Raw genomic sequence first — 19,035 nt, 5'->3', positions numbered from 1 at the left:
TACATTGTGTGTTTTAACTGTTGTTATTTTTCTTGTTTTTTGTGGCATGAACCATTCTCCATACAGTGATTATGCGTCCATTTACCCCTGTGATTGATTGTGTTAGTATATTTAATTGTTAATCATCTCAATCAGTCCAACCTCTATTCAGGGGTATATATATGGTATGCATTCAACTTTATGTTATCCCTGATGAAGCCACGTGAGTGGTGAAACGCGTAGGAGGAGCCAGGGGTATTGTATTGTGTGTCTTTATATAGCACCATTAATGTACATAGCGCTTCACAGCAGTAATACATGTGGTAATCAAATAAATAACAGATAATATAAATAACAGATCATGGGAATAAGTGCTTCAGACATAAAAGTAACATTAAGGAAGAGGAGTCCCTGCCCCGAGGAGCTTACAGTCTAATTGTGCTTCCTGTTGTCCTGTTGCCTTGCTGTCCTGTTGATCGATGCCAGCGCTGTTGCTTGCTGTGGAGTGCCTGGAGGAAGCGACGTCACCTCCAGTGTTGGCGTGCCTGCTCGTAATTTGCATTGCGGAGGAGGATTGAGCGGTCTCTGCTGTAGCCGGGAAGGGTTGGTGTGTCACGTCCGGCCGTGATGCCATACCCGGAAACCCGGTAGGCTAAAGATCATCAGTCTCCGTCAACTGAGTGTTTGAGGATTTTGGGGTTAGAGGTATTTGCAAGGAGGAATTCAAGAGCCGTCCCCACATTATCATCTGGAGTTTGGGTGAGCTTATCATACAGTGGCTCACTTGCGGTCTTTATTTACTCCCACCTCACTAACTGTTTTATCAACCTGTGAACATTGCATCAGCTGGGGCTCCCACTCTGGTTCTGGAACTTTGCTCTTGCACTAGGTTGTCCTCAATTGCTTGATTCTCCATTTGCAGGATGAATACTAGAAAACAAAGACACCCTCAGGGCAGCACTCGTTGTATATGAAAATGTAATGATGATAGACTTAAAATTGAAATGCTTTAATTATGTTAGTTAAAATAAGTGTCAAAATCGTTGAAATAAATGAACAACTGACAGTGGTAAAACAACACACAAAACAGACAAAAATACACAATACTTAAACTGACATCTAGGGGGAAAGGTAGAGATCCTACCTATCTGCTAATTAGCAGTGATGAACAATCATTAACTGAATAGTTTGCCCCCTGGTTCAGCAATAACAAGGTTAAAAAGCCTGTAAAATAGATACAGGTGACGGTGGACTGACATGCAAAGGTATATGCCAAAAAATGTAATGCAAAATATGCAGTAATAAAGTAAAAGCTCACTAGTGATGGTATAGTGCAGCCACAATAGACTAAAATGTTGAAATAGCTCTGGTCGTGGAGGATCCCTAATTATGGGATTAAACAGCTTTAACTGTAAGTTGGTAGAGTAGGTGATCTAAGTGTTAATAAACAGTGCGCACAAGAGCTCACAAGAGCTGCACCGTTGTTTATCTCACTTAATTATAGGCTGATGCGAGGGTTTTCATCCCCTTCCCTTCCCCCATTGTTGTATCATTTCTCCATTTGCAGCAACGGGCTTCGATTGCTATATAGCAGTATTTCTAAGATAGTATGGACATTAATTTGCATTGATTTTTATCATTATATTGGTTGTTTATTACGTATTTTTTGTGTGGTATATTTATTATTAAGTGGCTTGTTTGCCTTTCACCCGTATTTCTGCGCTTCCTATTTTTTCTTTTCTTTCTTTAGTTTTTTATGTTCTATCAAGGACTGGGGTCCCTTGCATTGGAAGCTGTAGTTTTATTCGGGTCTTCGGCACTTCATACCGTTTTGTATAATATATTTGTATTGACCTCACAGCCAGACTCTTGACGTTCCCGAATGGTTCATGTCACATCATCTTTATTTGTGTTATTTATTGTGGTTCACATATATTAAGGTTTTCCCTATTTATTCATTAACTTTTATTCATTAGTCAGTTTAGTAGTTCAGGGTTCAATTATTAGGCGCACGCACCCCCCTTTTTTTCTGTTACGAAAAAAACTAATTCATTGGGATGCGCGAGGATGAGGTGGATGGAAGTGTAAGCCTTGAGCTCCGTCCCCCGCCAAATTAAAAGATTTAAAATATCCACAATAAAGCTATCAAATCGACCCAAAATTACCACAGTCCAAATGGGGAATGTGCAGGGATGGCTCCGCAAAATTCCAGGAAGAAGAATAGGGGAGATCTAAGGAAATACCTGAGCAGATCTAGCTCACAGAGCACCGGGGCAGAAATGGCGCCGAATTCAATGGCGGGTTCTGAATCTGACCGAGACGAGGACACGGCAGAAGGACCAGAACAGCTACCGGTACGCCGATGTGATTTTGACAGGTTATACCGAGACATGAAAACCCTCCTACATGCAGAAATACAAGAGCTCCGTAAAGAGGTGCAGAGTGTGGAAGAAAGAACCGGAGCATTAGAAGAAAAGATGGCGGCTGCGTCTAAAACAATCAAGAAAAACGAAAAAATGACATCGCATTTACATTCCCAGATAACGGAATTAGCAGATCGGCAAGAGGATGCGGAAAACAGGGATCGCAGCAATAACATCAAGGTTCGTGGCAGCTCTGAAGAGGTCACAGATGTGGAAGGGTTCGTCTCCCGTTGGTTGGCGGAACTGCTCCCCGACTTCCCTGAGGCGGAACTCCTGGTGGACCGCTGCCATCGAGCCCTTAGAAGGAACTCCTGGTGAACCGCTGCCATCGAGCCCTTAGAAGCAGGCCATCAGCTACAGAGCAACCGCGGGATGTGATTGCACGGCTCCATTATTTCCGGACCAGAGACGCAGTGTTCCAAAAAACAAAGGCAGAGGGGGCCTGCCGGTCCGAAGATGCCACCCTGCAGATATTTCAAGACTTATCCCCAGTCACCTTATCCAGGAGGAGAAAACTTCAACCTATCACGAAGATCCTACGTGAGAGAGCGATCCGTTACAGATGGACCTTCCCGTTTGGTTAGTTGGTCATCAGAAACGGGAGGGCCATCTCCATCAAAGAGATCGAGGAAGGTGAAGACTTTCTCCACAAACTGGGGGTAAAGGAGGGTTCAGCGGCAGGCCCACGCAGAGAGCAGTCGCCAGAGGCAGAATTACAGAAAGCTGGCAGGCTGAGAGGGAACCGTGAGGCAGCAGCCACGGAAGAGGACTGAGCCGAGAGGATTGGAGCAATATGTTGGTTGCCTGTTCAGTTTCCTAAAGTTACCGATGTTCCGGTCTAATTAAAAATTAATTCTGTTCTGAACTCCCAAAAGTGTGATGTCCCAGTTTTGTAGTGCTGAAATAACTGCAAAATAAAGATAAATTTGAAGCATAAATCTTACCTGGCCGGGCAATAGAAGATGGCGGTGGAACGCAAAACAGGCAAGATGGCGTTGATGAAGGACACAGACTCCATGGCAGGACAGCAGAAGAGGAGGTCGGTATGGCGGGAAGATCGAGCAGGAAAACACCCAACTTCTCGGGCATCCTGCTGGAGAATGGTGGCATCCGTATATACGTCACCGGAAGTAGACAGGCAGCCATCTCTGAGGGGGCAGGAGCGAGGATCCGACGGAAGGCGACGAGACCCCCCTAGCTCTCGCTGGACTATGAGATCAGCAACAGACTGCCGAGAGAGAGGCTCCAAGCGCAGAGAAGAGGGCAGAGGGCTGGGCCACAGCGGCTAGGGAAGCCTGAGGAGGAATGTAGTAGGCTAAGAAAGGGGTGCGAAGGGGACTAGAGGGAAGTAGCGGTGAAGGACTAGAAAGAGGAATGGAGAGGATGGGTTAGAGAGGGAGCGGAAGCGAGGAGAGAGGAAGGAAGCAGATGGAGAGGAGAGACTGGGGCACATAGGTGGTTACGAAAGGACGACCCCATAACTTCGCCAGGCCACCTAGAAGGGAGGATTGGGCGGGACATAGAGGAGAGATGGTAGCGGTAAGACCGAGAGCTAGAAGCTGAGGGGGCTGAGCATCAGCAACGCTATAGGGAAGAGGTAGATAGGGAAGGGGAGCTAGACATAGAGGTCGTCGTGTTAACTGAAAAGAGGGGAGGGGGAGATCACAATGGAGTGCCAGGGAGGGTAAGTGGAGTTAGGGAGGTAAAGTTACGTTCGTTGGGATAGATATCAGGGTCGTAAGTGGGGCCTCCTACAGGGGTGGAAATGGGGGGGCTCGAATATACTAATGTGGATATTTTTCTTTTTTAGATCAGGGAGGTTTGGGTCCGTTCCCGCCTTCAACATGGGTCTCCACATGAGCGCCAGGGGGTAATTTCCCGGGTGGCTCATGAAAGTCCTCACTGGGCCAGCTGACATGGGCTTTAGCAGCAGGAAGATGATCCAGGACTGCGCCCAGGCTGGACGCCCAGGAGAGGCAGATAAGGTGGCAGGGGGGGGTCTGGCCCCGCCCAGCCACCGGTTGCTCTTTACATGTATTTATATGTTATGTCGTCAGTGTCTCAATGTTCCCCTCTTGTGTGCCCCTTTGTTTCTCCCCTATGCAGTCAAGGAGCACAGGGCGGATACGGATCGGCTTGGCTGAGAGGTCCTCGCACAGGTGATACCCACATGCCCAGAGTGCCTACGGACAAGCGAAGGTTTGGGTCTCTACAAATGGGTAGGGACATTGTAATACTTTCCCACAATGTGAAGGGATTTAACAGCCCTCGGAAGAGGAGAGTGGCCATGACTGACTGTAAAAGATCTGACCCAGACATCATTCTGATACAGGAGACACATTTTTCCAAAACTAGTTCTCCGAAGTATATAGATTGCAGGTACAAGAGTTGGTTCTCAGCCACAGCTAGTAAAAAACAGAGAGGAGTGGCAATTCTAGTTCACAACCGTTTACCGCTGAACGTCAAGCTCATAAAAAAAGACAAAAATGGTCGGTTCTTAATTGTAGTAGGCGATATTCGTGGCCAGTCCATCACGCTGGCAAATGTCTATGCCCCTAGTGAACAAGCGGAAGCCTTCCTTGACAAATTTTTCTCAACTCTTGGTAAACTGGCTCAGGGTTGTGTAGTGTTAGGGGGTGACTTTAACCAGACGTTAGACCCGACAATGGACAGATGTACCCCGGGAGGTCACAAGCTAACGAACGTTCGGTCTTCATGGTCCAGGGGACTGAGGGCCAACAATTTAATAGATATTTGGCTTGAACAACACCAACGGGAGAGAGAGTTCACCTTCTACTCTCACCTACATGACAGATACAGCAGGATAGATTACCTCTTTGTGTCTAGCAGAATGGTTTCGCAGATCTCCCATACAGGAATCTATGATATTTCATGGTCAGATCACGCACCTATTGAGCTGCGGTGCACTGATTTCAGTCTAGACAGGCCAGAAGCGAACTGGAAACTCAATGAGTTACTGATAAAAAATCCCAGAGATTGAACAGAAAGTAGGGGATAGAATCAGGGAATACTTTCAGGAGAACGTCGGCAGTGTGGTTTCACAATCCACTCTATGGGAAGCCCATAAGGCAACTCTGAGAGGCAAGCTCATAGGGATCGCGAGCAGACGTAAAAGGGAGAAGGACAAAAAGATCAAAATGTTACAATCAGAATTGTCTGTCCTGTCTGCCCTACACAGAGAACAAAAAAGCATCGACTCTAAAGGCGTTGCTTGATACCAAAACAAAGCTAAATTTACTGTTGACCTCCCGAGCTGAAAATGTCATGGTCTAAGCGGAAATTTTTTGAAAAAGCGAACAAGCCAGTTACCCTACTTGCTAATAAACATAGAGATAGAGACCAAAAGTTTCATATTCGGACAAGGAGGGGGGACCTCACTTCTGACCCCAAATTAATAGTAGAAGAATTCAAAGCATATTACGGGACCCTATATGACGGGGCAAAGGTTACCCAGAGTGGGGCCACGCGCAAACAACTGAAGACATTCCTAAAGGGGGCTAGATTACCTAGATTGAGCAGAGAGTCGAGGGACGCGCTACAGGAAGACTTCACACTAGAGGAGCTTTTGGAGGTAATGAAATCACTGAAGGCATCCAAAGCCCCTGGCCCGGATGGAGACCCATGTTGAAGGCGGGAACGGACCCAAACCTCCCTCCCCCTCCATCTAACATGATCTAAAAAAGAAAAATATTCACATTAGTATATTCGAGCCCCCCCATCTCTACCCCTGTAGGAGGCCCAACTTACGACCCTGATATATATCCCAACAAACGTAACTTTACCTCCCTAACTCCACTTACCCTCCCTGGCACTCCATTGTGATCTCCCCCTCCCCTCTTTTCTGTTAACACACGACGTTCTCTAACTTATATTATAAAAAATTCCAAAATCTACTAGCTCCTCATCTATTAAAGCTATTCAATTCCTTTCTGGAGGGTGCCCCCATCCCTGGCCTGATGCTTCAGGCGTCTATCTCAGTGATACATAAGCAAGGGAAGGACCCAGCAGATTACAAAAGCTACAGACCCATCTCTCTGATTAATTCGGATACTAAAATCTTTTCCAAATTACTGGCTATCCGTCTCAACCAGGTGATGCCAAAGCTGGTCCATCCTGATCAAGTAGGGTTCATATGCGGCAGACAGGCAGCAGATAACACCAGACATAATAGATTTAATTGATTTGGCTCAGAGGAAAAATATTCCGCCTATGGTGGTTAGTCTGGACGCAGATAAAGCATTTGATAGAATTGACTGGCGCTACTTGAGAGAGATGCTTGGGGAATAAGGTCTAGGTGGGAGAATGATGGGCGCAATTCTAGCTCTGTATAAGGGACCGACGGCAAAGGTCAGGCACCAGGGCTTCCCATCGAAGGAATTCCTGAGCGGCACCAGGCAGGGATGCCCCCTGTCTCCTCTCCTTTTTGCACTATGCATTGAGCCCCTGGCAGCACATATCCGCCTCAGCCCAAATATAGCAGGAATCCAAATTGGGGAGCAGTCACATAAAGTGGCCCTGTATGCCGATGATGTTATATTAACACTATCACAGCCCCTCACCTCTCTGCCAAATGTCTTTAGTCTGTTGGGGGAATTTAATAAGATATCCGGTTTCAAAATTAATCAGTCGAAGTCAGAAGCCCTAAACATAAACCTTCCTAAGGTTACAGAAAAATTAATTGCTGTACATTTTAACTTCAAATGGCAAACCTCCTATATTAAATACCTAGGGGTTAACATTACAAAAGAGTATAGCGCCCTATACAAAGCAAATTACCCCAGACTGATAAGAACCCTGAAGGAGGATCTCAGGCGGTGGTCAGGTTACGGAATATCCTGGATCGGTGGGATCCAGAGTATAAAAATGAATCTCCTCCCCAGAATCCTATATCTGTTGCAGACCCTCCCGGTACAAGTGGCCAGGGATGACATCCTCCGTTTGCAGTACTCTATGGTGAAATTCGTCTGGGATAACAAAACACCACGCATTAAAACTAGTACGCTAATTAGGCCCATGTTAAGAGGGGGATTGGCGGTACCTTGCTTGTTGTCGTATTTCAGAGCAGCCCAGTTATCTCAAATTACTCAGTGGCACACGCACCCAAGCTTAAGGCGGTGGGTAGAACTGGAAAAAGATTGCTGTGCCCCAGTGGAGTTACAGGACTTAATTTGGCTACCAAAAAAGGTATTTAAGACACTACGTGACCCGCTATCCGCGATGGGCAGCTCATTAGCAGTATGGGAAAGTAGCAGGTACAAGTATGCCCTTTCAAGGCAGCACTCCTTAATGACCCCGTTTTTGGGAAACCCTGATTTCGCTCTGGGTCTGCAGAGTAAGGACTTAGCAATTTGGAAACGGAAGGGCCTCACAAGGCTCCTACACCTGGAGGGCAGAATTTCAATAATCTTTTGAGCAAATTAAATCGGATAAAGAGATGCCAAACTCAGTATTCTTTAGATACCTCCCGTTAAGAGCGTTCTATACTAAAATCCCAAAACGCCCTAGGCGAACAAATTTTGAGCAGCTCTGTTCAAGAGGGACAGGCACCAAGGGACTTATCTCTGGTATATATAGAGAGGTGGTCTGTCCTGCAAAGGATGACGACAATAAACTTAGTTATAGGACCAGGTGGGAGGAGGACTTAGGGGAGACATTAGAAGACGAGGACTGGGACTCTATTGTACTGGCGGCGGCAAAGAATTCTATATGCACCACATTAAAGGAGAATGCATATAAGGTCCTGATGAGGTTGGCTATGATGAGATTGGCTATGTTTGTCAAAGATTACCCCCCTTTGTGTCCAAAACAATGTGGGGAACAGGCAGACTTGTTGCACATGCTGTGGAGTTGCACCAAGGTGGTCCCGATATGGGAAGACATTATTAATTGGCTACAGAGAATTCTCGGTCTCGCGGTCCCTTTGGACCCCTGATTGTTTCCCGGGGGTTGAACAGATCAGAGCACAAATTAATTGCACATTTTGCAACAGCCCTGAGGTGCGAAATCGCAGCATTATGGAAGCAACCCGACTTACCCAACATCCCAATTCCCAAAATCAGGAATAGAATTTGGTACGTCTGCCGGATGGAGCAGTTAACGAGTCTGGTTAACGACACCTGCACAAATTTTTTTTAAATCTGGGCGCCGTGGTTGGCCCAAACGGGTATCCCAGGGGTAGATGCATCCAATATTCTGCTCTGATAGCTTGAAATGCATTCTCTTATGATGTGCTGGTACTGACGATAGGCAAGCAAGGGACAGGTAGGGTTGACGGGGGGCTAGCAACGCTCTGACAAAGCCATGGGTCACAAGATGAGACCTCTCCCAAACTGTCAGGGGCCACGTGGATTAGAAGAGAACCAGAGGCTTCCTGGACTGCTCAACCCACCCCTCCACCCCCTCCCCACCTCCCCTCCCAGTGTCTTGGTCTGGTTAGTTGGTTAGTCTCCGCTGTTTGTCCAGTTGGTTCAGTCTACAAAAAATTGATGTGATATGGAAACTGAATTGTAGGACAATGTGGTGTTAGAGTCTTGTTTACCTGTACCATACGCCCAATAAAAAAAAATTTTGTTTAAAAAAATCAAAAAACTAATTCATTTGTAGCTTGAATATTCTGCCGCGTTGTCGCTCTGTATCGTGCCTGCGCACACTATGGACGCCCTCATTGACTTCCACAGATTTATTCTTGCGGCGCGCAATGTCGTGCGCGTCATCACTTTTACTATAAACGCAGCCGAAGCGGTTTCGACATCAGATAATACGTCCAGCGAGCTGCATTATGCAATGTCGGATAAAGACGAAAAGCAGACCGTCGGATACCGAGGACCACCTGTACTTGTAAAAAAATCAACGTTGATGTGAGATGGATAGACTGTATCTATCATCGGCTCTTGTAGATCCACTGCCTCCTGAAGGATCTTCCAGGTACTGCGGTTGCATGCATCTCTTCCGAGTTGCTCCAACAAATTTTCCGATTTTCATCTTACTTTTGGTATTTCGTCTTGGTCTTTTAATCTCTTTTGGAGTCCAGTCAAATACCTTCTATGTCTAATGATGAAAAAATCTTTTTCTGATATGTACGGCCTACTGCAATTTTAGTTTCTTCACCCTAGTGATGGTCACTGAGTTATGTTTGGTTTCTAACCTTTTCATTATTTTCCCTATCTCTTTGGTAATACCCAGCATACATTTCTCAATACTTCTTTTCGTTGTCTGAAGCTCCTGAATTATCTTTGCATTTAGGGTTCATGTTTCACATCTATACTTTAGCACGGGCAGATTACGCTGGTCGAAAACTTTCCTTTTTGAGGAACAGTGAAAGCTTCCCTTGAAATATTGTCTTGTTTCTTCCAAATGCGCTCCACCCATCTTCATTCTCCTATTGATTTTCCTTCAAAAGGTTCCCATCCTTTGTTGTTAGCTTGCCAAGGTTGATAGTCTTTGACTTCTAGGTTTATTAAATTTATGTCGATCTTCACAGACTGGACACATTTGTTGAACATTACTTTGGTCTTGCTGATATTCATACGGAGGCACACATTCTTAGTTGCTTTGGTGAGTTCTCCAATTTGTTGCTGGAGGACTTCTGGCTTGTCACAAATAACAATGTCTTCTGGAAATCGTAGGTGACGTAAATATTCACCGTTGATTTTGATTACTTTTTCTTCCCAATCTAATGTCTTAAAGAATTACTCGAGTTACTGTGAAAAGCTTTGGAGACATGGCTCCCTGCTTTATTTTATTTATTTATTATTTATTTTTTTGAAATGTAATGTCTCAGATTGTATTTGTTTTAATGCAGACTACAGTGTGCCATTTACTCAAAGAATGAAATTCCTTGAAAAAGGTAAAAAGCTAGTCTTTATATTTTCAACGCCAATCCTTCTTGAGCTTGATATTCTATGACCTTTTAGCAGTTGTTGTGCAGCAAGTGATCATGTGACTGAACTTAGCAGACATCCAATGGAATCTATGGAAATCAAAGCATACTCAGTATATTATAACTCATTAAAAATGGCAGTTGAATAAAAAAAAAGTCCCTTATCAAATACTACAGAAGTGATTTATTAACCAACTAAAGATCACTTAAAATACTTATTTACTTGTAAGTGGATCCAATGTTTGGTGTACAAGACATTTCACTTTTAACAAGCAAAGCTCTACAGAGGGATATATGGTACATACTGCTCCGACACAGCTAATTCTAATAAAAGCCGCACGGCAGCATGCGTGCTGGCAGCGTGGAGAAGCGGCCCGTCCGCGCGTCACGGTGACGCCACAGTCACGTGCGCACCCGGCTTCCCCGGCTTCCCCGACTCCCCTGAAGGTTTGAAGTGAGGTAAGCGGGGGAGCACGGAAGCAGAGGGGCACAGCAGGAGCAGCTAGGGGGTCGGGAAGGGACATAAAAATGCGCGCGGATTGGAGGGGGGGGGGGGGGGGGGGCACGGAGGGGATGCGGCTGGCGCGCTGTCTATTCTCAGCGCCAGCTGGAGTAAGTCCCGGTCAACCGGCGGCTTTTGTTAGAATAAGCTTTGTCGGAGCAGTAAGTGCAGTATGTCATTATTAAGGATAATATTTTAGAATATTTGGGATTCCCAGTATTGACATACCAGACCTTCTTAATTGTAGCAGAGTACATTTTCTGCTGCTCTATCCCATTGATGTATGACATACATTACTGATGTAAAAGTCACACTGAGGTGCTGCATAACGTAACCGTTACTGCTAAAGTGTCACCCCTCCTATGATGTATATCCCAAAATATAGGATGCCTCCTTTTGAAACTAAAAGGGGGAACATCAGCCTTAAAATTGTCTATATTAATTGACGTGCATCTATTTCTAAAGAGCCTAGTTAATCCTTGTTTTACATAATACATGCATTCATAAAATACTGTTGCATGTTTTGCATTTCTGAATTCAGAAAACCTATTTAAATTATAACAGTTAGATGTGTTTGTCACTGTTTGCAGTGCTTTTATACTGCTGAAGCAGTTTACAATAACATGCTTAGATGTTCTTTAAGACTGGTGAATATATTAATGTAAAACTCCTGTAGCACATGTACCCCCACCCTCTAGGCGATACAAGTTGCGGCTACTAGCTGTTGTCGTGCGGCATACCTGTGAGGGTTCAGGAGAGCTGAATGGTCTGCGATGGGGTGGAGACCAGGACAGGCTTTAGGTGTCATCTTGGCTTCTGGGTTCGGTATCAGCGCCTGCAGCTTCTTTGGGCTCCAAGCAGATTGAAGGCAGTCCCCTCAGAAGCACATCTCTCATACACCACACGTACTGACTCCATCCAGGCAGGTGTAAAAGAGTAACTAAGGGGCTTTATTGCTGTCACTTCATAGATGGTATTACAGCGGTGCAGTGTCTCAGATGATCCCAGGCATCTGGATGGTGAATCTGGAGCCTTGATGATTCAGGCCAGTAAGCCCTGTGGCCTGACTGGCCTCTCCCACTGCCTGGAGGGGAGTAGGGGGAACTCACATCCTCTCCTTAGGAAGGAGGGGAACAGACCTGACTAACTTTGGCACATCCCCTCTGAGGAACCAGAAGGGGTGGGCTCAAGGTCTGTACCTAGACCAGATAGGCTATTACCAGGCCATGAGTCACCACCACACTTCTGTCTCTCAGAAGGGAACATAAGGGGGGTCGAAAGCCCACAGGATTACCTGTCACAGCCCTTGACTGCTAGTGATTTAAGTGTCAGGGGGAAGAGACAGGCAGGAAATACTAACCATGTTACACTCCTTAATTTAATGTCGCACTTATACAATCTATATAAGTTCATATTAATGTGACTTTATTCAGTTCAGAAAAAAAAGCATTTATTTTAGCATTTAGTTCAGACATTTCTGTAACATGGATATAATTGTATTCTTCATATTCTGCTAAAAAGCATGTATAGATTGTCTGGATTATGAATGAAAAGGTGTATATTATTGTCATTGTGACTTGAACATTTGTTAGCCCTACAAACGTAATCATGTATTAAGGACTCGGGGGTACAAACACCCTTCTCACTACGTAGGTTAATAATAAGCATCTAAATATAGAATTCACAAATATCCGACACTTTCACTCCATTTCCTAGAGCTTTTTTGCCTACCAATGGAAATCTCTTTATTATTACTGTCCTGTAAATTTGTTTGATTTTTGAATTGCTAAAATTTCCTCCCCCTCACAAATTTCTCCAACATAATTTTAGGTCCCAGCTTTCTATTGCACTGCCCTTCTCTGGAAGTCTTCTAAATCACATTAAAGTTTACAATTTTAACTGGTATTTTATCACTATTAAATTATGCAAACTATAGATTGTCTGTCCAACATTCATATCATTTACTTTTCACTTGTGTTACATCCCATGCATGCACGTAACTATATATAATATTGGTATACCTTGCTTGTGTTGAGCATCCCACACTTGTTGTTATTTGCATGTTACTACAGAAATACAGGTATTTTTAAAATATGCATAGATCACAATCTGAAAACCAGACGCACCTGTATAACATTTTTGCTAAATATTTTTTTTCTCGGACTATAACTGCAGCATTTAACCGTGTAGCAACATTACTTACTTGAAAAGCACCAAGCTTTAGATCCAAAAATGTCTTCAATAAACCCATGTTAAAATATAATTGTTTAGAGTTCTAGAACTGAAATTATCAGGTTTTGCTCAGTGATCCGAAAAGCTTCCCATCTCTTATTCGACTTCTCAGTAAGACTTCATAATTCAATTTGTGTGAAAATCAAGAGAAGAAAGGAGGTTATTGAAGTGGGAGTCCAATTACCAGGCCATGAGTCACCACCACACTTTGTACGTGTTCTATCTCTAAATGAAAAAGACTTCCCTTTTCTAATATGTCAACTTATCATTAGAAATGTAAATGTAGTTTGTTGGAATACCAAGCCGTTAACCTAAAAAATAATGAAATTTATATATTTATAACACGTGTTCTCTACATGTTTTTATTTATTTAGTATTTATTTCATGATTTTGTTTTTTTTAAATTAGATCGAAAAAAGTGTAAGAATTAAAAATAAAAATAAATAAAATGCACAACCTGTCTGTAAGTTTATAGGGTGTTAGCCTTGAATACACACATCCAAGTTCTGAGACTCTCTGTGGCGCAGATTCATCAAACGCCGGTACGGTTTAGTGCATCTAATCCGGCATTAACTCCTATCCAAATCAATGGGAGTTAATGCTGGATCAGGTACTCTAAACCGTACTGGCAATTGATGAATCTGCCCCTACAGTATGTGTGATTTTGGGTCTTTTTAAAAAAAAATATAAGTCTACTGTACCTGAGTTAACTCAATGATGACACAATTTTCCTTTCTCACTTTTGGAGTTCAAAAGGGATTTGTGTGTGTCCGAAATCTAATTTCAACATTCTAGCATCCTGTTGCTATATGAAGTATGTGTCTGAGGTATAATTTAAGATTATTATTTTTTATTTACCGTTTTAGTACATTAATTATTTTTTTTTTTTTTTTAACTACTCCTAGATGCCTTTAGTGGCAAACCAACATTGGCTTCGAAACTGTGTGCAAAGAAGCATGCATCTGTAGGTACAGATCAGGATGACGATTTTCAAGCTGAAAGGAAAAGAATCCGACAACCACAAAATGAACAGCAGGTAATGAAAAGGCGAGTTAGGAGAGGATAGGACAGCACAGACAAATATTTAATTTTTCCTCGTGATCATTTGGTATTCGTTGGGTCATGTCACAGCCAGTATATTCTATTTTGTTACTGTTACCAATTACAAAGGAGTTCATTATTGCTGCCTACAATGAAATGTCAGAGAGACTGATGACTTATTGCCTGAAAATAAACGTGAATTTATTGCAGTTTAGACCTTAGAAGTATACTCCCTTAACAGTAACTTTCCGCAACTTTTTAATGAAAATAATGAGACAATTGCAAAGGGAATGTGACTTTCGGAATGTGATCAAATGTAGAAAGTCTTATAATATAACGTAAGTTGCCCTTTTCTTAGGATTTTCCTCACTTTTTAAAATACTTTTCATGACTGGGACCTTGCCTAATAACAGCAACTTGTTTATATGTCTGGTCTATATAACATACACCCGATCCTGAGACTTTAAAAAAAGTGCTTATTCTGTAGTTCAGGGGTGCGCAAATTCCCTGTGCTGCGCCCCCCTGCCTGCCCTCCTCAGTCGCGCCCCCTCACCTCTAAAGTTGCGTCAAATGAAGCTGCAGGGTCCTTTGACATCACGTGACCCTTGACGTCACGTTTCCTGGCAACGGGCGTCATTTGATGCCATGTAGCCATAAAGACGTGTGACTGAAGCAGGGTAAGTAAGTTTACAGAGGCCTCGCGCTCTCAGCGCGTGGCCTCTCTAAACGCTGCGCCTCCCCAGAAAAGTCTTTTGCCCCCACAGTGGGGACGCACCCCCCAGTTTGCGCACCTCTGCTCTAGTTCACCAAAAATTTGCAGTCATCACCGAATTAATGAAGTTTAAACTTTTTTTTTCTAAATGGTTTTATCTTTGTCTGAATACCTGTTTGCCGTACAGGAGGCCTAATCCTCCGACCAGTGGGAGCCTGGGGGGGGATCACGTTCGATCAGTATACAGCGCCTCCACCTGAGAGGGATCCTAGCACTGCAGGATAAACCCTTTTCAGGAACCAATGTAGTCAATGAATAAAGCTACACACACAGTTATGACTACATATCTTTACTAACAAATCTATAGCAACAGAACAATACAGTCCCACATACAGTATAATAACAATAATAACCACACAGGGCGGGTGTCCCCCAAAGTACATAGGGTGCTTGGCACCAATACCCCTGGTGTCCTCCCCCAATGAGAGTCAGTCCCACCCAAGTGTAGGGAGTAGCGCTACCCCTGTGGTCCGTTGGTGCACTTTACCTTCCCGGGCACTCCAATACCCGGGTACCGCTGAATGACACAAGAGACCCGTCTGATCCCACGACGAAGGTCTCCATGAAGCCGCAGCTCCTGATGAGTTCGGTCCACCTCTGAGGGGGCTCCAGCTGGAGTGTGTCCCTGTAATTGTCTATTGATGTACTGTTGGCCTTATCCCAAACTGTTGGCCTTATCCCAAACTGCAGGCTGTGCATTCTGCGCGGCTCTTTTCACCATCTCAGCAACACTCACTATCTAATACTGAGGGATGCGTCCCTATCTGGGGTCTTCCCTAGAGCAGCCACAAACTTAGCAGGGCTAGGAGCCTATCTGGGGCCTGTGGGAATATCTTTCCAAGTCCGGGAGCCACTGGCACCTGGACACTACCTTCCCTTTGTCTCAAGGCTCCAACTGCCAGTCACTCTAATGGCCTCCGCATGTGCTCATTCGCTGTAAACTGTATCTCCTGCAGTAGATTCGTGGAGCCTTATTGGCTCTTTCTTGCCATCTGATCTGCCCCTAAGTCTGCTGGGAACTGTAGTCCCCTTGCAGAACCTCTCCAATTGCTGCTGCAACTCTACTGTATTGCACATGCGCAGGGACCCCACTGCGCATGCGCAGAAGACTAGATGGCAGCCGCCTGTGTTCCCGGATCGCCCCGCAGCTCCAACGGCCCTGCAACCCACCCCCTCTCCGCAGTGCAGCGGAGTGGCTTCTGCTGCAGGCCTCCAGCAGCGCTACCGGCATTTGGGCAGCTTCCGCAGCCGTCCCCTATCCCCTTGTGACCGAGAGGTGAGGGAACCTGGCTACATCAGCTCATTGTAGCAGTTCTTCAGGTTTTGAGGTATTCGTTCCCTTTCACCAAATGTCTTAAACCAGGCCTGCACAACTCGTAAAGTGAAAAGGGCCGAACTGCTCCAAGGAAAAAAAATTGGGTCGCACGGGTAAAATCATCATCACCATCATCTCTCCAGCACCTCAGCATCATCCTCATATCTCCCCCAGCACCCCTCATCATCCTCATATCTCCCCCAGAACCCCTCACTATCAACCTTTGCGATACTCCCCATCTATCTCTCATACCCCTATCTCTCCCCCTCACCCACACACATAATACTCCCCCTCCACATCAAACACACAATACCCCCCTGCACAGCACACACATCACACCCCCCCTGCACCTCACATCCCTCTCCCCTTTTGCACCTCACATCCCTCTCCCCCCTTGCACCTCACATCGCTCTCCCCCCTTGCACCTCACATCACTCTCCCCTCTTGCACCTCAAATCACCCCCCTTGCACCTCAAATCACCCCTCATGCACCTCAAATCACCCCCCATGCACCTCAAATCACCCCCCTTGCACCTCAAATCACCCCCCTTGCACCTCAAATCACTCCCCTTGTACCTCAAATCACCCCCCTTGTACCTCAAATCACCCCCCATGCACCTCAACTCACCCCCCATGCACCTCAAATCACCCCCCCATGCACCACAAATCACCCCCCCTTGCATCTCCAATGACCACCCCTTGCACCTCCAATGACCCCCCTTGCACCTCCAATGACCCCCCCTTGCACCTCCAAAGACCCCCCCTGCACTTCCCATCACCCTCCCCCCCTGCTCCTCACATCACCCATCACCCTCACCCCCCTGCACCTCACATCACCCATCACCCTCTCCCCCCCTGCACCTCACATCACCCACAGGGCCGCCAACAGAAATCATGGGGCCCGGGACAAATGAAAATAGCAGGGCTCCCCCCCCCCACAAACCATAGCGCACCCCCCCCCAAACCCATAGCGCACCTACCACGAAAAAATATCTTTTAGCGCGCAACTTTTACTTAACTGTTTTCTTATTGTGATACAGAAAAAAACATTACAATGCAACCTGTGAAAAAGAAAAAATGTGCACAAGCGCTAAAGACTAAAACACCAGTGTGACAATTGCAAAATATATATATCAAGGCTGCCTAGTAATACTGTCAGTACTGACAGAGAAAGTGAAAGTGAAAACAAAGAAAAACCTGGCGCCAAAAGTTCATTGGATAATCCTGTACTCCTCAGGGGATCAGCACACTTGCTTGACAGGCCATATAGGGGAAAAAACACAAACAGACACAGATCATAGTGCAACACTGTAGGGTTAAAACAGGTCTACACTAATACACACACTGCACATATAACATAGAGACTCCTAGTGACTATAAAAACTATTTATTAAATAAAAAGAACTATGCCATAAAATGGTTTGGACAAATGAGAACACCACTGGTCATCCAGATGTGAAAAATCAGAGCCCTACTTACAAGCAGCAAGGCAAATACAGGCAATGCAACAAAGAGTCTTCCGGCTGCTGCTGATGTCTTTGCAGAGATGTAATTCCTGCTGCACCGTGACTTTCGTGCTGACTCTCCCTCCAGGGGTTAACAGGAACAGTGGCAGTGTTGGAGGCCTGCTTGTGGGGCTCACAGCTCTCCTCCACGTGAGGCTGCTCTCCTCACTTCCTCCTCCGGTTACACAGGCTGTCTCAGCGTGCCTGCACGCGAGTGTGCACGTGCCCTTAAAGGGACAGTACAAGCGTCCTGTATGCCAAGAACTAACGGCTGCAATGGGGCTCAAATGTGACCAAGTGTCCCAAAAAGTCCAATACCAAGCTTTTGTTCCTGTTAACCCCTGGAGGGAGAGTCAGAACGAAAGTCACGGTGCAGCAGGAATTACATCTCTGCAAAGACATCAGCAGCAGCCGGAAGACTCTTTGTTGCATTGCCTGTATTTGCCTTGCTGCTTGTAAGTAGGGCTCTGATTTTTCACATCTGGATGACCAGCGGTCTCATTTGTCCAAACCATTTTATGGCATAGTTCTTTTTATTTAATAAATAGTTTTTATAGTCACTAGGAGTCTCTATGTTATATGTGCAGTGTGTGTATTAGTGTAGACCTGTTTTAACCCTACAGTGTTGCACTATGATCTGTGTCTGTTTGTGTTTTTTCCCCTATATGGCCTGTCAAGCAAGTGTGCTGATCCCCTGAGGAGTACAGGATTATCCAATGAACTTTTGGCGCCAGGTTTTTCATTGATTACAATGCAACCTGTTTATTTTTTATATTTTCAACAAAAGACATGTGACTGCCTGCATGGGTGGATGGGTGGGTGAATGGCGGTGGGTGGGTGAGTGAATGGCGGTGGTTGGGTGAATGGCGGTGGGTGGGTGAATGGCGGTGTGTGGGTGGGTGAATGGCGGTGTGTGGGTGAGTGAATGGCGGTGGGTGGGTGAATGGCGGTGGGTGGGAGACAGTGACTGGGTGACGGTGACTGGGTGACGGTGTGACGGTGTGACAGTGAGTGGGTGACTGTGACTGGGTGGGTGCCAGTGACTTACCTTTACCGGGTGGGGGCAGCTTGCCGCCGGACGCTTTCCCCTCCTGCCCCGGATATACCTGTGGCAGCTGCCCGGGACGGGAGGTGGGCTTGGAGACGCGGGCTTGGGGAGGGGAGGGGGGCACGAAAGGTGAGCTCGTAGGGAGGGGGCCACGGGAGGTGAGCTCGGGGGGACGCGGGAAGCTGGCCGCGGAGGGAAGCGGTGGGAAGCAGGCCGCAATTATTTATTTCATTAATTAACTGGCGCCCGGTCTGAGTCATCGCGGGCCACACAGAGAGGCCAGGCGGGCCTCATGCGGGCCGTAAGTTTGTGCAGGCC

At 45.7% G+C, this 19,035-nt stretch overlaps 1 protein-coding gene across 1 annotated transcript in view; it reads left to right on the top strand.

Moving 5' to 3' along the window:
• The window catches only part of BRIP1 (BRCA1 interacting DNA helicase 1), a 746,182-nt gene that overhangs the window by 183,948 nt on the left and 543,199 nt on the right, over window positions 1-19,035 (top strand). Inside the window, exons 6-7 of the mRNA XM_075593097.1 lie at window positions 13,942-14,083; window positions 15,933-16,125. Of these exons, the coding sequence (XP_075449212.1) occupies window positions 13,942-14,083; window positions 15,933-16,125 (335 nt within the window). The remainder of the gene's footprint in view (window positions 1-13,941; window positions 14,084-15,932; window positions 16,126-19,035) is intronic.

Source organism: Ascaphus truei, chromosome 3, assembly GCF_040206685.1.
Source record: "Ascaphus truei isolate aAscTru1 chromosome 3, aAscTru1.hap1, whole genome shotgun sequence".
In the NCBI taxonomy this organism is placed as follows: domain Eukaryota; kingdom Metazoa; phylum Chordata; class Amphibia; order Anura; family Ascaphidae; genus Ascaphus; species Ascaphus truei.
This window is presented reverse-complemented; position numbering and strand designations above follow the sequence as displayed.